Source organism: Salvelinus namaycush, chromosome 37 (assembly GCF_016432855.1).
Source record: "Salvelinus namaycush isolate Seneca chromosome 37, SaNama_1.0, whole genome shotgun sequence".
Taxonomy (NCBI): Eukaryota; Metazoa; Chordata; class Actinopteri; order Salmoniformes; family Salmonidae; genus Salvelinus; species Salvelinus namaycush.
The window spans coordinates 26,013,035-26,037,491 of record NC_052343.1 but is presented as its reverse complement, the minus strand read 5'-3'; the positions used below and the strand labels follow the sequence as shown (position 1 = coordinate 26,037,491).

Below are 24,457 nucleotides of genomic sequence, written 5' to 3'. Positions count from 1 at the left end.
GTTTGGTTTACTGAGCAGGGAAGCTGAGCAGGGTTATCAGGGTCAAAGGTCAAAACATTCAAAAGAGCACAACTTGAGGGCCATGGTTGGAAATAACATTAACCAGGAATACATTATGAGCTTTTTACAAAGAGGGTGGGTTAGGGAGAAAAGTAGTGAACGCAAGAACACCTAATATTACATTTTTGGGGCCCTGCTTAAGGCCTTCTTTGCCTCTCCTGCAAACAAAAACCTAAAAGTCAATATACTGTAAAATGCCATGTCAAGGACAAGACTCCCCCACTCACAAATAAAGTGATGTGAGTTTGTTGATCTACTGTAGACCTACCCTTCCAATCCCTAAACAGTTGTATCATGTTCAGGAATAAGGACAAGAACCAACATTTAGAAAATAAGTTTATTCTAAAATCAGAGAGCCAATATGAAAAACATCACATCACTGAAAGATGGTAGAAGGAACAGGCAGCATGAGAAGGCATTTTCGTGACTACTATATACATATACACATTTTATACAGGCAGAGTAAAAATAGAGTAATTGAAGCATAGACGGTAACCAGCAACATTGGCTCGGAGGCTGTGTGAAACATTCAACGTAGAAAAGCATGGGACATCCGTGCCCCAGAACAATGGAGAATATATCACTATCAAAATCAAACATGAAATATAAAAAGTGAAATTGTCAAATAATCCCCTCCCATATGCAATACACTACTTAAGTCTGACATTTCCTATCAGAATAATACATTATTATACGTACAATCATCTACAGTACATGTACAACTTATGAATAATTTCAGGCTACAAGGTCATAATACAAATACAATAAATACGATTCTTGAAACTTTAAGATGGCAGACTTGTTCATATTGCATTAGTTCATATGTTCTGTAGTGTCTGTGTTGCAAGTGTACCGCCCTTTGAGCACCAAAGGGTGAGGTGTCTGTTGTGCTGTGGTCAAGTCAAGTCACCAGACACTGCAACACATTTAATCCAGCATCTACACAGAAGCACACAGGCTTTAAAACATTGTTCTGACTGTCAGATGTTAGTTTGTAAAGTTAAGCATACGCTAAAAGTCATGATCAGTGTTCATGGAGTCAAATCCAGACCCTGTTGTCACACTAAGGCCCTTGTTATAAGACACAATACCATCTATTGAAAATGTGATTCAAAACTTGGGAACATGGGGCTTGGAGTGTTTTCTTTGGTGGCCAACTGTTCTCAAACAAAAAGCACAAGACTGAACTGAGCTCTTTGAAATGATGGGGAAGCTGAGCAGGGTTATCAGGGTCAAAAGGTCAAAACATTCAAAAGACCACAACTTTTAATTGAGGGCCATGTTTGGAAATAAATTAACCAGGAATACCATATGAGCCGTTTAGAGAGGGTGGGTTCGCGAGGAAAAGTAGAGACGCAAGAACTTGAAATGAATCAAACCATGCAGTAAGTTATTTGTGTAAATAACTCATTTGGAACCAATACCACCCTCTCTTGTGCCCTTCCTTCCTGTGTGCTTTAAAATATGTATAGTTATCATGCAGAACAGCTCCTCTCAAACGGTGAGCGCTGCAACTGTTTGAAGGGTCATTAAACTCAGATCTGTTAGGAAAACATCAAGTTCATCAAAACTCAAGTTCTGAAGTATAGGTCTCCTCCATGTAGTGAGTTCATCCATGTTCAAGTCCATACCATTTTGATTGCTTTTCCAATTTGTCATGACAGTTGATCAGAAAGAGCTCCACTTCCAGCCTCTAGTTTCTTCAGGGCATGGCTGTGTTCTTGTACTCCCCCATTCCCTTTAAACATTCCCTATTGTCTCACGGTGCATCGATGAACATGAATCATTTCCACCACAGGCTGATATCCCCAGTTTGTCAGTCTGTCCATCTCTTCCCCTCTGCTTTGGACCACATGTGCACTCCCATCTACTTAGAAATGTGTCCTCACAATCAGGCCATGGTGGCCCTTTAAATCACACTGTGTTGGTGTGAAATGCAAGATCTAGCATAACCACTAGGCAGTGATATGTATCCCTGTGTCTGAAATATCCTACAACTGGATAAATAGTATGAGCGGCCACCCAGCGCTTGTGTTAGTATTCTACACAATGACTGAGCAAATGGTAAAAAAATAACAAACCCATGTTTATATAAACGTTAATGTATAAGAGGTGTACTACAGAGACGCAAACAAAGTCATTCACACAATGTGGTGAGTCTCAAACTCAGTGGGGTGAAGCAGCCATTTCTGTAGCCAGCAGAAATCCCTTGTTGCTTATTAATGAAAGTCAGGTCAGATAAAAGTATCAAAGTGCTTGAATGACAGTGGTAGAATTACCATTGCTTGAAGAACACATATAATCTTTGTGTACAAAACAGTCTAAATGGTTGGGTGTGAATGAATGTGATGAAACTGAACTGCCATACGAAGACCGAAAAAGGCATGTGTAGAGTGTGCGTTAAACGCTCGCTCTGAATTTTGACTGGCTCATTCCTTTCAACCCTGCCGGTTGATTGGTCAATTTTCTTTCAAAGATACTTTTGATTGTTAGTGAGAATATAAAAACATCAGACTCAAACAAGAGTTTGAATGTATGTGTAACGGGACATTAAAGAAACAAAAATATGAGAGACACAGCTCAGCAAGACTAGCACCAGACAGACACAAAGGCACAGATATAAAAAGGAAGAGCGTAAGTGACAGGCAGCTAGCGTTAGTGTGGTCAGGTCACTGTCCTGTCCTCTTACTGCTCCTCTTTGTCTCTTCTCTGGTGAACCTCCATTCGAAGGATCATCAACTAGATTCAGCCGTGGGGGGATTTTTTTTCTTGAGCGGATGGTCAAGGGGCCGGAACATAATTACAAATAATTTGTAGACTGCAAATTGACCGCACGAAAGCCCAAACAGATAATATTTGACAAACAATTTCAAAACTTGCTTACAAATCACACATCTCTATTTTGCATAGGAATACTTTAGAACAGATTTCTTAAATTGAAATCATTTGGAGCTGATTTGCTGGTGTTTACCTTTAATGTCCACCAATTTAAAAAATTGCATCCGCAGGCCGCCAGTTGGGGAACCCCGCTCTATTTTAAGGGCATGGAGGTAGCGGCCATTACTATGTTCTTGCTCTGGTCTCTCACTCCTAGATCAATATAGCACATGTGGTCTCATCAGAGAGGAAGATTCCAGGATAACCATGGAGTGACAGACAGAGCCGGTAACACTGTGTATAGCAGTGGAGGCTGTTGAGGGGAGGACGGCTCATAATAATGACTGGAACAGTGCAAATGGAATGGCATTAAACCATGTGTTTGATGTATTTTATACCATTCCACTCAAGACATTACCACGAGCCCATCCTCCCCAATTAAGGTGCCACCAACCTCCTGTGGTGTATAGCCTACCCATACTGCCCTACCAAGAAAAAAGGCAGTAACCGCTCATTTGGTCAAAAATGAGTTAGCATGTATTTAATGTAGCAAAAATGACTTAATCACATGGGCAAGTATCCTGCCTCGTATTGTGTTTGAGAAAATGGGGGTCATATTAGCAATAACTCCACTAGGTAACTGTGAAACTAAGGTAAATAGAAGGCATTTTTCTCAGTTCCACGCTATGAGCAGTTACTGCCTTTTTTCTTGGTAGGGCAGTATAGCTCTGGCCTGTACATTCCTGCCCCCAAATCCAGTCAGTCAGCTACTGTATACATCCATAATCTAAAAGAATAGAAGGTCTGTGTGATGAAGTCATATGTTCTGTCCACATCAGTAAAACTGTGGTCATAATAAAAATTATTAAAAAAACACTACATATAGAGATGATTCTCCTGTGTCCCTCCCATCTCCTGGCTGTGTGGAGGGAGGAAGGGGTGGAGAGATGTAGAATGATAACATATGAGATATTATGCTCAGAGTCACTGAAAACTAAACCCACTTAGACTGTCCACAAGAAGGAATGCACAAAGTAACAGAACAGAGAGTGATATAGAGCACGGTGTTCCTCCTCCACACTGTTGATGCAGGGGTGTCTAAGCCCACATCACTCTCCCCTTCAGGCTTTGTGATAGGTGGGACAGTGTAAGTGGGTTTCGTGACACAGAGACTCCTGTAACTTAGTTGGAGAAGGGTTTCTAGCAGCATACCCGTGTGTGTCTGTCTGACCAAGCCTTTAGACAGCCACCACCTCCTCACACATATATACACACACCTCTCTTCCTCTTTGTTCCTCTCTCTGGCAACCAGTCACACTCTCCCTCTCTTCACTTCCCAACCTCCCCCATCCCATTCAGTCAGCCTGAAGTATGTTCCAAACCTCCCCCGCAGAAAAGGAGGGATGGATCGAAAGAGTGAGGATGGAGGATGCAAGACTACTCTCCCCCCTCACTCTTCCACCCACCTCCTTGGTTCCAGAATCACCTTTTCCTCAGATGACTCCAGATCAGTTGTTACTGTGGGGGACACACAGGGAGGGAGGCCAGTGAGCCATGGGAAACGCCATAGTGAAGATCTTAAGAAGAGGAGGAGGAAAAGGATTGGGCCAGACTTACAAAGCAGATGTTAGTCTCTGGGACGATGTCGGATAGTGAGATGGCATCTTCATTACCTGACTGATCACCTGACGCTTCCACTTCCACACCCATACTGAGAGACAGAGAGAGAAGACTGATAAGGGTGTGTGTGTGTTCATGTAAGTGGGAATACATGAGTCAGTGCTGTAATTCATTTGTGTACCTGTGGGAGACACCGTGGTCTTGGTCTGTGCTTGTTACTGCTCTATGCACCTCAACCCCTACTGACCTAGAGAGAGAGGGCGAGAAACACATGAGAACTGGATGACTTGAAGAGGAGGACTGACTTTGGAGGAGAGGGGATGGAGGGATGTGTTACTGTAGCGGAGGAGAGGAGGAGGTGAGTCCTGTGCTTCCTAATGAGGACGTGGAAAAGTTGGCCTCTGCATCCCCTGACCCTCCCGCCAGGGGAGGGGTCCTTGGCACCAGGTCTGGCCTGCCCGACTGCATGCCTGAACAGAAAGAGGGAGTAAAATGGGGGGAACTAATGGCACAATTCCAAGTCCACCCCTAATCCCTTGTCCATAGGCACTTCATGTAGCTCTGCTCCACCTTGACCTCTGATCAAACATACAATCAATGTTTGTGTTAACTGTTCACTCACTGCTGTCTCCCTCTGCGTCAGCCCTGTTGAAGTGGGATTGGTAGACGAGCCGGGAGTCCACTACAGACTGTCCAGCAGCGTGGGAGAGGGGGGTGGGGCCTCCCAGGGTAGGAGCTCTCCTCAGACCCCCCGGACCCCCACCACGAGACTTCTTGGATGGGGAGAGCTTCACTGAGGGGTGGGGAAAACAAAATAACGACAGCAGGTTATATCATAAAAGTAAATATTGAAACAGAAGACACACACACACAGCAGTCTTACATGGGATCTTCTTGAACACTGTGTTACACATGAATTGTTGGAAGCGCTCAGCGTAGAAGCCTGGTCTGTGCACCGACACTGTATCCTACAGAGGAAAAGGAATAAACCAGTTATAACCTGACATAGGCCTGACATACGCAGTGGCAGATCTGACACATGCATCTGTGGCTTCTTTCATAATGTACTACAGGTAATGTGTGTGTGTGTAGTATCTTACCCCATCATGGACGAGGGCCTTCCACGAGTGTTCCAACTTCTTGATGAACCTGAAAAACAGTCTTAGTGAACGTAGCTCAGTAGGTAAAGCATGGCACCAGGATAATGGGTTCGACTCCCGGGACCATCCATATGTAAAATATAAGCACGCATGACTAAGTCGCTTTGGATAAAAGCATCTGCTAAATGGTATATACAGTGAGCTCCAAAGTATTGGGACAGTGACACATTTGTTGTTGTTTTGGCTCTGTACCCCAGCACTTTTTGGATTTAAAATGATACAATGACTATGAGGTTAAAGTGCAGACTGTCAAGCTTTGATTTGAGTGTATTTTCATCCATACCAGGTCAGTATATCATTTCAAATCCAAAATGCTGGAGTAAAGCAAAAAATGTGTCACTTTCCCAATACTTTGAGTACTGTGTCATCATATTACTATGTGAAATGGTATGTAGTCTGTACACAAGAACGCACACACACAAAGAAACACAAGCACCTACCTGTAGGACTGCAGAATGTCGATGATGCCGATAAAGACCAGCAACCTCTCTCCTTTAGAGTTCCTGGCTGGGATCCCGCCCATACTGAAATGACATCATACGCCACACCAACCAATCACCATCAACAAATCCAGATTTACGTGACAGTTTGCACTTTTCCCAAGGTAATATTGTGTGATGTATTGATTGACTCACTGGTCCTCAGACTCCAGGGCTCCCTTCCCGCGGGCCTCTCCCTGTATAGACTCCATGGCTGTGCAGTATAGACTTTTCTGGGCCTGGGGTCGGCGCTGGTCTGGGGTCACTGCCCCCTCTGACCCCCCACTGTCCCCCATCTGTCCCCCACCTCTCTCCCTCTCTCTATTAGCCTGCTCCAGGTTATGGATCCCCACCAGTAGACTGTAGTCCATGATTTTAAAACTCTGCAGGAGCTGGAGCACACACACAAACACATAAGAGTTACTATACAGTAGACCCAAACAGCACACACAGAACACACACACACCCTCTCTCCCTCCCTCCCTCTCACCAGGCAGTCTCTCTGGATGGTCTTGCTAAGGGCGTTGTAGTTGTCCGTCTCCAGCAGCAGTCCATCAGGCAGGTCCTGGATGAAGTCCAGGTCTTTAAAGGTGGGAAAAGTCTTGTCCCTCTCCTTGGCTGAGGCCCGTCTCTTATAGGTGGAACCCTTCATGTCGTACTTATGGTGCATGTGGACCACGCGGGGCAGCAGGTTGTTCATCACCACCAGGCGGATGTTCTTCCCTCCCGCCTGGATGCAGTACAGACCGTAGAACTTAGGGAGCAGGGTCCGTTTGTTCTGATTCAGGTTCTATAGAGGGGAAAGGGACAGGTAGAAAGGAGAGGAGGAGAGTGAAAAAGAAGAGGCCACCACAGACAGCTAGGTATTATATAAAGACTAAAACACACAGGCCACCGAAGAATCTCCCCCCTCCTCCTTCAATATCTCGCCATGAAATCCCCCCCCCCCCTCCTCCTCCTTCAACATCTCGCCATGAAGGATCTCCTCCTCCTTCAACATCTCGCCATGAAGGATCTCCTCCTCCTTCAACATCTCGCCATGAAGGATCTCCTCCAACTCGCCATGAAGGATCTCCTCCTTCAACAGCTCGCCATGAAGGATCTCCTCCTCCTTCAACAGCTCGCCATGAAGGATCTCCTCCTCCTTCAACAGCTCGCCATGAAGGATCTCCTCCTCCTTCAACAGCTCGCCATGAAGGATCTCCTCCTCCTTCAACATCTCGCCATGAAGGATCTCCTCCTCCTTCAACATCTCGCCATGAAGGATCTCCTCCTCCTTCAACATCTCGCCATGAAGGATCTCCTCCTCCTTCAACATCTCGCCATGAAGGATCTCCTCCTCCTTCAACATCTCGCCATGAAGGATCTCCTCCTCCTTCAACATCTCGCCATGAAGGATCTTCTCCTCCTTCAACATCTCGCCATGAAGGATCTTCTCCTCCTTCAACATCTCGCCATGAAGGATCTTCTCCTCCTTCAACATCTCACCATGAAGGATCTTCTGCTTCAACATCTCAACATGAAGTACCTCCTCCTTCAACATCTCTCCATGAAGTATCTCCTCATGAAGTCTCCCCCCCCTCCTTCAATATCTCCTCACGAAGTCCCCCCCCTCCTCCGTCAATATCTCACGATGAAGTCTCCCCCCTCCTCCTTCAATATCTCTCCATGAAGTCTCCCCCCACCTCCTACCCCAATATCTCTCCATGAAGTCTCCCCCCACCTCCTACCCCAATATCTCTCCATGAAGTCTCCCCCCTCCTCCAATACAGTTGAAGTCGGAAGTTTACATACACTTAGGTTGGAGTCATTAAAACTTATTTTTCAACTACTCCACAATTTCCTTGTTAACAAACTATAGTTTTGGCAAGTCGGTTAGGACATCTCCTTTGTGCATGGCAAGTCATTTTTCCAACAATTGTTTACATACAGATTATTTCACTTATAATTCACTGTATCACAATTCCAGTGGGTCAGAAGTTTACATACACTAAGTTAACAGTGCCTTTAAACAGCTTGGAAAATTCCAGAAAATTAAGTCATGGCTTTAGAAGCTTCTGATAGGCTAATTGACATCATTTGAGTCAATTGGAGGTGTACCTGTGGATGTATTTTCAAGGCCTACCTTCCAACTCAGTGCCTCTTTGCTTGACATCATGGGAAAATCAAAAGAAATCAGCCAAGACCTCAGAAAAAAATTTGTAGACCTCTATAAGTCTGGTTCATCCTTGGGAGCAATTTCCAAATGCCTGAAGGTACCACGTTCATCTGTACAAACAATAGTACGCAAGTATAAACTAGAGGTCTACCGATTAATCGCAATGGCTGATTAATTAGGGCCGATTTCAAGTTTTCATAACGATCGGAAATCGGTATTTTTTTTTTACACCTTTATTTAATCTTTATTTAACTAGGCAAGTCAGTTAAATACACACTTATTTTCAATGACGGCCTAGGAACGGTGGGTTAACTGCCTCGTTCAGGGGCAGAACGACAGATTTTTACCTTGTCAGCTCGGGCGATTCAATCTTGCAACCTTACAGTTAACTAGTCCAACGCTCTAACCACCTGATTACATTGCACTCCACGAGGAGCCTGCCTGTTACGCGAATGCAGTAGAAGCCAAGGTAAGTTGCTAGCTAGCATTAAACTTATCTTTTAAAAAAACAATCACTCAATCAATCATAATCACTAGTTAACTACACATGGTTGATGATATTACTAGTTTATCTAGCGTGTCCTGCTTTGCATATAATCGATGCGGTGCGTATCGTTGCTCCAATGTGTACCTAACCATAAACATCAATGCCTTTCTTAAAATCAATACACAGAAGTATATATTTTTAAACCTGCATATTTAGCTAAAAGAAATCCAGGTTAGCAGGTAATATTAACCAGGTGAAATTGTGTCACTTCTCTTGCGTTCAGTGTATATGCAACAGTTTGGGCCGCCTAATTTGCCAGAATTTTACGTAATTATGACATAACATTGAAGGTTGTGCAATGTAACAGGAATATTTAGACTTATGGATGCCACCCGTTAGATAAAATACGGAACGGTTCCGTATTTCACTGAAAGAATAAACGTCTTGTTTTCGAGATGATAGTTTCCGGATTCGACTATATTAATGACCTAAGGCTCGTATTTCTGTGTGTTATTATGTTATAACTAAATCTATGATTTGATAGAGCAGTCTGACTGAGCGGTGGTAGGCAGCAGCAGGCTCGTAAGCATTCATTCAAACAGCACTTTCGTTTGTTTTGCCAGAAGCTCTTCGCTGTGCTTCAAGCCTATCAACTCCCGAGATTAGGCTGGTGTAACCGATGTGAAATGGCTAGCTAGTTAGCGGGGTGCGCGCTAATAGCGTTTCAAACTTCACTCGCTCTGAGACTTGGAGTAGTTATTCCCCTTGCTCTGCATGGGTAACGCTGCTTTGAGGGTGGCTTTTGTCGTTGTGTTCCTGGTTCGAGCCCAGGTAGGAGCGAGGAGAGGGATGGAAGCTATACTGTTACACTGGCAATACTAAAGTGCCTATAAGAACATCCAATACTCAAAGGTTAATGAAATACAAATGCTATAGAGAGAAATAGTCCTATAATTCCTATAATAACTACAACCTAAAACTTCTTACCTGGGAATATTGAAGACTCATTTTAAAAGGAACCACCAGCTTTCATATGTTCTCATGTTCTGAGCAAGGAACTTAAACGTTAGCTTTCTTACATGGCACATATTGCACTTTTACTTTCTTCTCCAACACTGTGTTGTTGCATTATTTAAACCAAATTGAACATGTTTCATTATTTATTTGAGGCTAAATTGATTTTATTTATGTATTATCTTAACTTCTTCTGGCTGCAAGCCCGACCTCGGTACACTTATGACAACAGCCAGCTCAAGTGCAGGGCGCGAAATTCAAAATATATTTTTTAGAAATATTTAACTTTCACACATTAACAAGTCCAATACAGCATTTGAAAGATAAACATCTTGTGAATCCAGCCAACATGTCCGATTTTTAAAATGTTTTACAGCGAAAACACCACGTATATTTATGTTAGCTCACCACCAAATACAAAAAAGGACAGACATTTTTCACAGCACAGGTAGCATGCACAAAACCAACCTAACTAACCAAGAACCAACCAAACTAACCAAGAAACAACTTCATCAGATGACAGTCTTATAACATGTTATTCAATAAATCTATGTTTTGTTCGAAAAATGTGCATATTTGAGCTATAAATCAGTTTTACATTGCAGCTACCATCACAGCTACCGTCAGAAATAGCACCGAAGCAGCCAGAGTAATTACAGACACCAACGTCAAATACCTAAATACTCATCATAAAACATTTCTGAAAAATACATGGTGTACAGCAAATGAAAGACAGGCATCTTGTGATGCCAGCCAATATTTCCGATTTCTTAAGTGTTTTACAGCGAAAACACAATATAGCATTATATTAGCTTACCACAATAGCCAGAAACACAAGCCATTCCCCAGCAGCAAAAGTTAGCGATCGTAACAAACCAGCAAAATATATAATTTTTGACTAACCTTGATAAGCTTCATCAGATGACAGTCCTATAACATCAGGTTATACATACACTTATGTTTTGTTCGAAAATGTGCATATTTAGAGCTGAAATCAGTGGTTATACATTGTGCTAACGTAGCATCTTTACGATGATATTGTCACATGTATCAAATAAAATCAAAGCCGGAGATATTAGTCGTCGATAACGACAGCTTTTCAGAAGGCAATACCAGGTCCCTTCTCGCGCGCTCCAGAAAACAGGAAACTGGTGACACGTCATACAAAGAGCTTTTATTCGACCCCAGATCAAGTTATACACTCCATTTCTTCTCTCACTGCCTGTCGACATCTAGTGGAAGACGTATGAAGTGCATGTATACTAATAAATATCAAGGACATTTATAGGCAGGCCCTAGAACAGAGCATCGATTTCAGATTTTCCACTTCCTATCAGGAAGTTTGCTGCAAAATGAGTTCTGTTTTACTCACTGATATAATTCAAACGGTTTTAGAAACTAGAGAGTGTTTTCTATCCAATAGTAATAATAATATGCATATTGTACGAGCAAGAATTGAGTACGAGGCCGTTTGAAATGGGCACCTTTTATCCAGGCTACTCAATACTGCCCCTGCAGCCCAAACAGGTTAAGTTAAAATAAGTGTTCATTAAGTATTGTTGTAATTGTCATTATTACAACAAAACAAAAAAATAAAATAATCGGGTCCTCCAATAATCGGTATCGGCGTTGAAAAATCATAATCGGTCGACCTCTAGCATAAACACCATGGGACCACGCTGCCGTCATACCGTTCAGGAAGGAGACGTGTTCTGTCTCCTAGAGATGAACATACTTTGGTGCGAAAAGTGAAAATCAATCCCAGAACAGCAAAATACCTTGTGAAGATGCTGGAGGAAACGGGTACAAAAGTATCTATATCCACAGTAAAACGAGTCCTATATCGACATATCGACGCTCAGCAAGGAAGGAGCCACTGCTCAAAAACCGCCATAAAAAAGCCAGACTACAGTTTGCAAATGCAAATGCACAAAGATCGTACTTTTTGGAGAAATGTCCTCTGGTCTGATGAAACAAAAATAGAACTGTTTGGCTGTAATGACCATTGTTATGTTTGGAGGAAAAAGGGGGAGGATCGCAAACCGAAGAACACCATCCCAACCGTGAAGCACGGGGGTGGCAGCATCATGTCGTGGGGGTGCTTTGCTGCAGGAGGGACTGGTGCACTTCAAAAAATAGATGGCATTATGAGGTAGGGAAATTATGTGTATATATTGAAGCAACATCTCAAGACATCAGTCAGGAAGTTAAAGCTTGGGTCTTCCAAATGGACAAGGACCCCAAGCATACTTCCAAAGTTATGTCAAAATGGCTTAAGGACAACAAAGTCAAGGTATTGGAGTGGCAATCACAAAGCCCTGACCTCAATCCTATAGAAAATTTGAGGGCAGAACTGAAAAAGCGAAAAAGGCCAACAAACCTGACTCAGTTACACCAGCTCTGTCAGGAGGAATGGGCCAAAATTCACCCAACTTATTGTGGGAAGCTTGTGGAAGGCTACCCGAAACATTTGACCCAATTAAACAATATAAAGGCAATGCGCTACCAAATACTAAGTGAGTGTGTGTAAACTTCTGACCTACTGGGAATGTGATGAATGAAATAAAAGCTGAAATAAATCTTTCTCTACTATTATTCTGACATTCTTAAAACTTCTTGTCAATAGGGGGGCGCTGTTTTCACTTTGGAAAAAATCGTGCACAAATTAAACGGCCTCGTACTCTGTTCTAGATCATACAATATGCATATTATTATTACTATTGGATAGAAAACACTCAAGTTTCTAAAACTGTTTGAATTATATCTGTGAGTAAAACAGAACTCATTTGGCAGCAAACTTCCAAAGAGGAAGTGAAAAATCTGAAAACGAGGCTCTGTTTCAGGACCTGCCTATTCAACTGGCTTTTATTTATCGATATGTATGCACTTCATACGCCTTCCACTAGATGTCAACAGGCAGTGGAAGGTTGAATGGGGTGTCTAGCTTGATCTGAGGCCGAATAAGAGCTTTTGGAGTGACAGGTCAGCCATTTTGTCAGTTTTCCACGGCGCGCGAAGGAGCTCCACAATGTCTTCTGAAAAGCGTTCTGTATACACGGCGAATATCTCCGGCTCTGATTTTATTTGATACATATGAGAAAAACATCATAAAGTAGGATTTTTCAACCGAGTTTTATCAGTTTATTCAACGTTTATTGGGACTTTTGGAATTTTCCGTTCTTTGCGCCAAGAGAAGATTGGCATGTTCGCGCCACATGGCTAGCCAAGGTTGCTAATTCGACAGAAGAAATGGACATTCTAAAACCAAACAACGATTTATTCTGGACCAAGGACTCCTTGCACAACATTCTGATGTTAGCTCAGCAAAAGTAAGACACAATTTATGATGTTATTTTGTATTTCTGTGGAATATGTTCACTCCAACAGGGGGTAGAATATGTGAGCGCTGTCTCACAATAATGCTTTTTGTATGTTGTAGTAAAGTTATTTTAAAAAATCTAACAGCGGTTGCATTAAGAACCAGTGTATCTTTCATTTGCTGTACAACATGTATTTTTTAGTAAAGTTTATGATGAGTTCTTTGATTAGATTAGGTGACTGTCCAAAATATCTCCAGAGATTTTGGTGAATTGTTGCTACGGATTCACAATGTATAACCACGATTTGCAGCTCTAAATATGCACATTTTCGAACAAAACATAAATGTATTGTATAACATGATGTTATAAGACTGTCATCTGATGAAGTTGTCCAAAGGTTAGTGATTAATTTTATCTATATTGCTGTTTTTGTGAAATCTATGCTGGCGGTGGATAAATAGCTGTGTGTGTTTGGCTATTGTGATGAGCTAATAGAAATATATATAGTGTTTTCGCTGTAAAACACTTTAAAAAATCGGAAATATTGTCTGGATTCACAAGATGTTTATCTTTCATTTGCTGTACACCATGTATTTTTCATAAATGTTTTATGATGAGTATTTATGTATTTCACATTGCTCTCTGTAATTATTCTGGCTGCTTTGGTGCTATTTGTGATGGTGGCTACAATGTAAAACCAGGATTTGTGGCTATAAATATGCACATTTTCGAACAAAACATAAATGTATTGTATAACATGATGTTATAAGACTGTCATCTGATGAAGTTGTTCTAGGTTAGTGATTAATTTTATCTCTATTTGTGGGTTTTGTGAAGGCTACCTATGCGGTGGAAACATGGTGAAAATATGCCGTTGTGTGTTTGGCTATTGTGGTTAGCTAATATAAATACATAGTGTTTTCGCTGTAAAACATTTTAAAAATCGGAAATGATGGCTGGATTCACAAGATGTTTATCTTTCATTTGCTGTATTGGACTTGTGATTTCATGAAATTATATGCTATCCCTGTCCCGTTAGGCTAGGCTATGCTAGTCAGCTTTTTTGATGAGGATGCTCCCGGATCCGGGATGGGTATGAAGTAAAGGTTAAAATAAAGTGGTGATCCTAACTGACCTAAGACAGGGAATTTTTACTAGGATTAAATGTCAGGAATTGTGAAAAACTGAGTTTAAATGTATTTGGCTGAGGTGTATGTAAACTTACGACTTCAACTGTATCTCTCCATGAAGTCCCCCCCCCCCCCCCCCCCCTTCAATATCTCACCATGAAGTATCCTGGCAGTAGCTTCTGGAGAAACTCAGCCTCTTTGTGCTGCACCGTCTTGATAATGAACTCATCATCACTGGACACGTAGAAGAGAGAGCCGCTGGCCCCGGAGTTAGACAGCTCTATCAGGCCATCGTTACACAGAGAATACTGTAGGAGAGGAGTTAGTTAGCATCCTGACTACAGAACTACAACCAGACACAACCAAATAACCATAGAACTACAACCAATCAACCAGATTCAATTAAGTGAATTTTTGTAGTCTACTGACCAGGTAGTCGTCTGGCCGGATGCCAAAGAGTTCTCTGAAGTAGCGGAAGGCGATTGGGGCGTAGGTCTTAAACCTGAAATCACTGTAGTGGTGGGCAGGGGTCAGGTTACTGCCTTCACTGAGACAGAGAGAAGGGTGTTAATGAGTGCTGAATACAGGAAGACTTCTCTCAAGCATAAATGCAAGATGGGCACAGACCAGTGGTGTAGGCAGTTCAGGAAAAAATTGTTTCCTAGCTAATCTCATGCTGTTTTACACATTTTGCCATGAGGCTGAGAGAACATGTTTCAGTTTTCCTAGCTAATCCCGTGCTGTTTTACACATTTTGCCATGAGGCTGAGAGAACGTGTTTCAGTTTTAAAGCCAATTTCCTGTAATTATAAACATTTCCTTCATGGTTTATGACATGTTCATATAGTATCTGGGGGGCCCAACCTATATTTTTGTGGGAGTCGGGGGGCCCCCATACCTCCGGGGTAGTGTGCTACGCCAGTGACACACACACACACACGTCTAACCTGGGGAAGAAGATGCTCTCGACCACCACAAAGTCCTGCATGAGAACATCCCTCTCAGCCTTCTGACTCAGGCTGCCCACAGTGTGAGTGATGCCCAGCTGAATTGCTCCTTTCAGGGCTGACGATGTGGTCTGGAGGGGGAAGTGGAAGAGAGAAATGGAGAAATGGAGAAATGGAGGCTTGTTAAGAGAGATTGATAAATTCATTCTGTCTGAGGAATTCTCATGTTATAATTAATCTATGACTCTCAAATGCTTGTGTACATTACATTCTGCGAGTCATCATTGGGTGTGGACGAGGAAGGGTTTCAGGCTACGGGTAATTTTAGCACACGTGGTGTGTGCGTGTGTTGACCCCATGCTGACCTTCTTATATGTGGTCTCTCCAGTGTTCGTCTCAACTCCTCTGTGTCCAATAGTCTTCTTCATACTCTGACTGGATCCAGGCATCTGAGATAGAGAGAGAGAGAGACAGGATGAAAGAGAAAAAGGGAGAGAGAGATGGAAGAGAGCATGGGGAGAAATAAAAGGTATTAAGAAACTAAGAAATGCACTATAGAGTTGTATGTTTGACTCCATTAAAACAAGTTTCCGCGTCATCCTGTTCTCTCCATTGTTTGGTTTTATGACACACAGCTTAAAGGTAAACATCTGCCATTGACACACAAAAACTATCAACACCAGCTCCCCCTCCCTTTCCACATATCCTGTGTCCTCTCCCTAGACAGAGAGGTGATATACAACACATATTCACCAGGGTCTATAAATGTTGTGTAAATACACACACTGTTCCCTAAACCTAAAGGTAGTGGAAAACACAGTTTCATCAACAGTGCTCCAGCATCATCAGCAGAGTGCTGTAATTAGTGGTTTTGTGAGTCAGGGATGGTGTCTGTCTTACCTCTGGAGATGCCATTTTCCGAGACGCACTGGACCCTTGAGAGGAGAGAGAAAAAAGGAAAACATATCAGAGAGTATAGTGATGGGCCTATTTTTGTTAGGCTCCTCCATGTTCCATGCGCAACTCAGTCCTCTTAGAATCTAATAGTTACCGACAGAACCTAGCTAATATCACAGAGCTGGAGTCATGCTAGCCAACTGTAGTGATGAACTTATCATATAGTATAGTAGTTTATGGAGGAAGGAACCCGCATTAAAGTGTCTGATTGGGTTGTGCGATATCTGGAATGACACATCGTCCCATCCAAACGTCGTTGATATACATTGCGCACGGAGGGGTCAATTGGCAGGAAGAACGCAATATAAAAAGACACATTGGTTATACCAGAACTGTGATTTGGTGCATGTCGTCATTGTTCTTATTCAAATTGTTACAAAAGCCACAAACTAGTTCATTAAATAATTTTTCAAAACAAGGCTTACTTATTATGTTTACCTTGTTCTTGGCTACAGAAGGATTTTCAAAACAGGAAGGTCTCTTGTCCATAAAAATACTCAGATATCAGTTATATTAGTAGACCTTTTAAAAACAAATATTACAGCCGTATCAAGTGTATTGTTAATTAATCTTGATCATCTGGAAAAGCACATGTGACATTCTTTCTTCCATTAGGCTACTTTCCATCAGTTTCAAAAAGTGGATTTCACCAAGTAACTATAGTGTAGCCTGACGATGCTAAATCAGAAAAAAAACCTATGGCTGACTTAGTAGTGGGGGGGGGGGGGGGGGGGGGGGAGCACGTCTTCGCCTGTTTGGCAGTTTTTCGCTCAATTTCAGGCCATATGATACAGGTGAGCCAGCAGATCTTACCCAAGGCACTTGCAGAATATGCTAAAAGATTATCAGGGCAAAGAATGGACAGACTACAAACCTCCGTCATCCTGCTGAGTTTGATACTCCGGGGGTGAACATGCTGGTGTTCCATGTTATAAATAATAATTTGTTTTATCTGATTGTATATTTAGGATTTTTAGCCTAAAGGATAAAAGGCCTATTCGTTTTAAGCCTAAACCAATGTTCATTCAAGTGTTATAAAGAATGTTAAAGGCTAAATAATTATTTATTTAATCTGATTGATGTTGACTATTATATAAATGCACAATTTGTAAGCTATTCAAAAGAAAGTTGTTTGAGAGACAACTCCGACAGACTCATCATTCATTTATTTTGGTTCCCGCTTATTGAAAGTGCTGCTGTAGGAGCTTATACCTGATTGTCCGTTGCACAATTCAAGGACATTAACAAACACTTCGACAATATTATAAATATTAGTTTAACTTGTCAAGTAACGTTTACTGCAATTTATTGACAGTAGCCTATGTGTAGGCCTATATTATTGGCTGTTTGTTTTGCAAAGAGGGATTTAACGACACTATTTATTTTTCATCCTACATTGGAGAGGGGATAGGAAATAAAAAACACGTTAGGCCCGGTCTGACATTTTGCTCTGCTTTGGTGCTCTCCGCTCTTTCTACATTGTTCTCTTGTATTATGTTAATAATCTAACCACCACATGTATTGAAAATGTAGGCTACGGCAATTAGGGTGTAGGCCATTTGGCATGCCGCCCTGCTGTGTGCTCACTGCACTGTTGTGAGCTAAGACTCCAGCGGTGTAGTCAAATATGTTAAACTATCGTTTGACATCGAGATGTCATCATCAACGATGCAATCGTACAATCGCCCAACCCTAGTGTCTGACCGAATTGCTTCATTGCAGTCTTTCCACTCCATGCACAAAACCTAATAAACTTCAGCGTAATTTTGACTTGAGAAGAAATTTGTCACAGTAAATGCTTGAAAACCACTCTTAGTTAATTACAAAAACAGCCATCAATCGTGTAATTTTCCACAGATGCCGAGCCATGGTTAGACCTACACAGCCACAGGAATGGCCTAGGCTAACTGCTGCTCCCATTCACATTCTGCTCTAGATTTACCCCACTTCTCCCTCTAATGCTGCTTCCATGTCAGCCTGCCCTGGATGCTGTTGTGGTTGTGCCTTTGCCTCAAGCCTAAAACAATCCAGGGGACCCCTGTACTTCAGTCACTGCTCAGGATGCATTGCATTTGTATGACGTTTTCACTAAATTCTAAAACACCAAATGTTGTAGCTTGTAGTTACTACCCTTACCGACTGCCTATCTGTTACTTAGTGCCTCTCCATCTCCAGACAGTATAGTATTACAGCAGACATTCCCTCTCAGACAGTCTACCACAGAGCAGATACTGTGAGAGAGCATAGAGCAGCAGAAGGGCAACAAGTTAACTGTCCACTCACTGCATAACACACCACACACACACAAAAATACAGAGCGATGAGTGGACATAGCCTGGTATTAGGTTTAATGGGGAACACTGGATACAGGGAAAGATCAGGATGGTGGGAGGAAATTACGAGAACTCTTGGCATCGACACAGGGACATACGCCAGTCTCTGCAAAACATAACCCCAGTCTGATACTGTATCTAGACCCCTGGGTCCTCTACCACAGGTCTCTGGCAGACATAACCCGTCTGATACTGTGTCTAGACCACTGGGTCCTCTACCACAGGTCTCTGGCAGACATAATCCCAGTCTGATACTGTGTCTAGACCACTGGGTCCTCTACAACAGGCAATGACTAAACTTTTTCCATCACTCAAACTAAGCTTGGGACTTTCCCTGTGACTCACAGAGTTGCCATCTTCCTTTTTGGTAGGGATGTGCTCATTACCAATCCTCTCTAAGAATAAATTTAACCCTGCAGACCCCAGGCCCAGCCCCAACTTTATCCAGCCCAAGAGATAACATCCCATAGCCTATTGTAAAACATTGCCAATTTGTGCGACAAACATGCCAACATAGAGAAACACAACAAACACGTGAGTGAAAAATTTAGACGCAAAATATGTCTGGTATTTTCTCAATGTTTTCACATCGTCATGACAATGCTTGAAATATATGCTCCTCACAAAAGGATTCGCCATTTAAAATGGTGTGCGTGTGTGAGATTCGCCTTCTCACCCAATCCATGAGAACTTCAGGCCTGTAACCAATAGCAACTGCTATTTCTGAGTTTCAACATAGTGATATTACAACCAGTTGGCAAAAAACTTGTCTGCTGTTATTGTAATAATGTGGGCAGGTCAGAGTTATGTTGAGGACGGTGAGGAGAGAGGAGGGAGACCTACTGAAAATATATCATGGAAAGGTGGGGTACTGATAGCGAAATAGGAAACAGCCTAACGGCTATTTGTCTGTGATATTAGGCTAGGCCTATTCAAATTGTGAGATGGATGAAAATCAATCAATTAAACCAATCCACATTGCTTGAGCAAACACCACAAGGATTAGTTCATTCAGGAGTAGAGAGGCACTTTGTCTTGCTAAACCATGTTGTAGCCATTTCACTGCAAAATGCATTGCACACACAATAGAAAGCAAACTTGCACAATAGAAAACAACAGTTAACAGCCTATATTTGGTCCACTCGTCCTTTGCTTGCTCTCAGCTTGCTCAAATGCCACAAGGCCCTGTAATGCCTGTAAGAGGCACTCACAGGAACGAAGCACACGCTCAGCCGCTCCCTCACACACAAACACACACTGCAACCTCATGCAGGTACCTCTCTGCAAGGCTCTCCTCCAGAACAGAGTCCTAATGTCTATGGAAGAAGATACAGAACAACCACAACCAGTTACACATGAACAAGGCATGCATGCAACCAAATTAGGCTTCAATCACATTGCTCACCTCTAAATTAGCCTAAATGGACCACATGCTACAGAGATCTAGAAACAAGCAGTGCTCAATTTAAGAAAAACTGTTTTTTACAATAGGATTTCAATAACATTGTGTCCAAACATTTCCACAGTTACAATGAGGGTGCGTGCATACTAAACATATCTCCCAGTGCCAGCGCAGTTCAGTTCAAAACACATGTTGGCTGTTTGCCTGCTAGCAGCCTGTACTGTAGCCTGCATGTAGAGCAATAATATGGGACACTCCCCTATTTTTGTCTGACAGAGTAGAGTAAATGTGCTGGTTATTGGCCTAATTTATGAACTTATACAGTACCAGTATAAGTACCAGGAACTACTCATTCCAGGGTTTTTATTTTTACTTTTTTCGACATTGTAGAATAATAGTGAAGACATCAAAACTATGATATAACACATATGGAATCATGTAGTAACCAAAAAAGCTAAACAAATGAAAATATTTCATATATTTCAGATTCTTCAAAGTAGCCACCTTTGCCTTGATGACAGCTTTGGCACTATTGGCATTCTTTCAACCAGCTTCATGAGGTAGTCACCTGGAATGCAATTCAATTAACAGGTGTGCTTTGTTAAAAGTTAATTTGTGGAATTTCTTTCCTTCTTAATGCATTTGAGCCAAATCAGTTTATTCAAGTGCAGTCACAAAAACCATCAAGCACTATGATGAAATTGGCTCTCATGAGGACCACCACAGGAAAGGTAGACCCAGAGTTACCTCTGCTGCAGAGGATTTTTATTTTACCTTTGTTTAACTAGGCAAGTCAGTTAAGAACAAATTCTTATTTACAATGACGGCCTAAGAACAGTGGGTTCAGGGGCAGGACGACAGATTTTTACTTGTCAGCTCGGGGATTCGATCTAGCAACATTCCAGTTACTGGCCCAGCGCTCTAACCACTAGGCTACCTGCCGCCCCCAACATAAGTTCAAGTTCAGGATAAGTTCATTAGAGTTACCAGCCCCAGAAATTGCAGCCCAAATAAATGCTTCACAGAGTTTAAGTAACAGACATCTCAACATCAACTGTTCAGCGTGAATCAGGCCTTCATGGTCGAATTGCTGCAAACAAATCACTACTAAAAGGACACCAATAATAAGAAGAGACTTGCTTGAGCCAAAAAAAACAACCAATGGACATTAGACCGGTAGAAATCTGTCCTTTGGTCTGATGAGTCCAAATGTGAAATGTTTGGTTCCAACCGGCATGTCTTTGTGAGACGCAGAGGAGGTGAATGGATGATCTCTGCATATGTGGTTCCCACCGTGAAGCATGGGAGAGGTGATGGTGCTTTGCTGGTGACACTGTCAGTGATTTATTTAGAATACAAGGCACACCTAACCAGAATGGCTACCACAGCATTCTGCAGCGATACGCCAACACATCTGGTTTGGCTTAGTGGGACTATCATTTGTTTTTCAACAGAAAAATGACCCAACACACCTCCAGGCTGTGTAAGGGATATTTGACCAAGGACAGTGATGGAGTGCTGCATCAGATGACCTGGCCTCCAAAATCAGCCGACCTCAACCCAATGGAGATGGTTTGGGATGAGTTGGACCATAGAGTGAAGGAAAAGCAGCCAACAAGCGGTCAGCATTTGTGGGAACTCCTTCAAAAAACATTCCTCATGAAGCTGGTTGAGAGAACCCCAAGAGTGTGCAAAGCTGTAATCAATGCAAAGGGTGGCTACTTTGAATAATCTCAAATATAAAATATATTTTGATTTGTTTAACACTTTATTGGTTACTACATGATTCCATATGTGTTATTTCATAGTTTTGATGTCTTCACTATTATTCTACAATGTTGAAAATAGTAAAAATAAAGTAAAACTCTGCAATGAATATGTGTCCAAACTTTTGACTGGTACTGTATATAGTGAGAACACCCTGTATCATTTGTATGTGTGTGTTCATTGGCCTAGTTCGCAGTCCTGTAGTCAGACTTAGATCCCCATAAAGCAATCAGGCTTGTTATTGCGGGACCAAAACAGACCTGTCTATTCTCATGACCTGACTCAAACTGGCTAGCTACTACAGTACCAAGGGAAGATCAACTGTAACAAACACCGTAGTCAAGCTGATAAGAGCCTGTACGATAACAGGCTTAGAAAGGTGGAGAAGACTCTCCTGTCCTGACACAGCGTTACTGTTCACATCATAACCTCTGATATCAACTGATTCTGAACAAGTGAATAATGTGACCACAACCAAAAACCAAATCAGTCAGGACTAGACCTGGGGAAATAAACCAAAAATGATCAACACTGATCACTTATCGCACGCATTTTGCTGATATTGTTGATTTCGATCCATAGCCTATACTAGAAAAATGTGAAGTTTGAAATGAAATAAGTTGGCTAATTTGGGCGATTGTTAATGGGACAATTGATAACTACAACCATCAAACCAGTAGTAGTATAAAGGATGATTTTTTTAAAACTGTGGCGAACATTAATGTTATAAACGTATTGTTCTCGCATCAATTCAGGCAATTTAACGCGATATGGATTTATGTACTTATCGCCCAGCTCTAGTCAGGACTCCCCGTGAATTCCTCTTCCTCTCTGTGACTTCCAGTGAAGTTCTCTGTAAATGTGCTGGAATGATGACAGAGCAGGAGGCTCTTCTTCAACCACATAGGCCTACATTAATCAGACTATTGCTTATTATCAGGTAGCCTAGTGGTTGAAGCGTTGGGCCAGTAACCGAAAGGGTGCTAGATCGAATCCCTCGAGCTGACAAGGTAAAACTCTGTCGTTCTGCCCCTGAACAAGGCAGTTAAAACCCACTGTTCCTAGGCTGTCATTGTAAATAAGAATTTGTTCTTAACTGACTTGGCTAGTTAAATTAAAAAAAATATTATCTCCCGTGGAAGCGAAATCTGTATCCATTCCACCCTAAACTAAAGTTACTTAGCCTAATTGATTAGTGACTGCCTTTTTTTGTCATGAGTCCAAAAGTTACAGAACAACATTACTGTGTCAACAACATAGACATGACCACCACATTCTATCCACGAAAACAATTGTGTTGGCATTACAAGTAAATATTCAACACACACCTAGTTAGCTAGCCAACATTGCTGGCTGGCCTCAGTTTGTTGGGTTGGCTAGTTAGCTGGCGAATTAGCCAGCTAACATCCATTAACAGGTGTTTTGTCCTACTACGATATGCGGCAAATATGACAAAATATCAACAAAGGCCCACTGGTTTCGAGCATGGCAAATAGTTAACAGAGGCAGTAAATTAGCCCAACTACTGTAGTTAGTTAACATTGCTGAAGTTGGAGAATTTGCCCCATTCAGGGTGAGCTAACATTAACTAGCTAAGTTACATCTGATTGAAAATAACCACATTTTCGGGTGTGCGGCTATCCCATCCCAAGCCCTTACTACAAACACCATAAAGTACATGACCCAATTTCAAGCGTGTAACGCTAGCTGGTAACGTTAGATGCCTGGCTAGCTATAGTGCAATCCATCCGATCCGATTGTTGACGTTAGCAAACTGGCTAACAGCAACTGCGATAACGTTAGCTAGCTCAGACAGAAGGAGAAATTGAGTCAGTTGAATTCAGACAAAATGACCATATTCGGCTACAGGCTGTGCTGAATCTGTAGCTACGTTAATTAGATTGCATTTTCGTGCAAACTACTTCACGGAGACACGGAGACCTACATTAGTTATTATAGATACCTGTCGGAGCAGTCAATCCCGAATCAACTGGAACGGCGGTAGCCATTTTGGATTGGCCGGTATCGGAACAGATATAACAAATCTTTGGTATGGGTATCCACTAGCTAGTAGATGGCCAGCGGCAAAGTCAAAATTGGCTATATCGTAAAAATATATGAAAACCAAAATGTGCTATTTGGTCTTAATTTGGGGTTATGGTTGGACATACGGTTAGCAGTGTGGTTCTGGTTAGATTTAAAATAAAAATGTAAGAAGATAAATTGAAGAAATAGGCTGGTTTATGACTTTGTGTATCTCCCTTAGACCGGTTCGTACATAGAACATTCTAATTCAGGCTGCAAAGGCATCGATTTAATGGCGAGGAGGCGGGGGGGGGGACAGAGATAATATGCATACTTTCTTTATGAAACACCATTTTCCACCACAATAATAGAGTTGCTAATGCTAGTTCCTGATGTTGCGCTCTTCTTCGATGACGTTTAACGGCGGTTGGCATCCAATACACTTGCATTACCGCCACCTACTACTAGTAGTAAACAATGGACCTGATGGGACAGCTCAGAGCTTCTGCTCTTTTCTGTCCATAAGAAACAATTGGGTTGGTGGAAGAGGCAGGGCAGGCCAGGAGCAAGGTAGGAGGGTGTGGTCGAGCACCTACTAGACTGGAGTACAACTCCCTTATACTTTGCTTGAAAAAATAAATAAACAAATATCCTACCATCTAACACTACAAAAAATGAATAAAAATTAACACCACCCTACTCCACTATTTAAATCTATTTA

At 42.0% G+C, this 24,457-nt stretch overlaps 1 protein-coding gene across 3 annotated transcripts; it reads right to left on the bottom strand.

Moving 5' to 3' along the window:
* Positions 1 to 379: 379 nt before the first annotated feature.
* LOC120031020 (phosphatidylinositol 4-phosphate 5-kinase type-1 alpha-like) lies at positions 380 to 23,755 on the bottom strand. Of its 3 annotated transcripts, XM_038976540.1 has the most exons (16): positions 23,675 to 23,755; positions 16,153 to 16,187; positions 15,618 to 15,701; positions 15,253 to 15,383; positions 14,735 to 14,852; positions 14,461 to 14,613; positions 6,687 to 6,986; positions 6,353 to 6,588; positions 6,158 to 6,241; positions 5,658 to 5,706; positions 5,441 to 5,525; positions 5,180 to 5,350; positions 4,895 to 5,027; positions 4,739 to 4,804; positions 4,555 to 4,648; positions 380 to 4,455 (listed from the first exon to the last, which is right to left on the bottom strand). In XM_038976540.1, exons 1-16 carry the CDS (start codon positions 23,718 to 23,720, stop codon positions 4,453 to 4,455), a joined length of 1,788 nt encoding a protein of 595 aa, XP_038832468.1. In that variant the 5' UTR covers positions 23,721 to 23,755; the 3' UTR covers positions 380 to 4,452. The 3 variants fall into 3 exon arrangements, with proteins under 3 accessions (XP_038832468.1, XP_038832467.1, XP_038832469.1); XM_038976539.1 differs by lacking the exon at positions 380 to 4,455 and having other exon boundaries at positions 4,464 to 4,648; XM_038976541.1 differs by lacking the exons at positions 380 to 4,455; positions 23,675 to 23,755 and adding an exon at positions 19,820 to 19,831 and having other exon boundaries at positions 4,464 to 4,648.
* Positions 23,756 to 24,457: the final 702 nt, after the last annotated feature.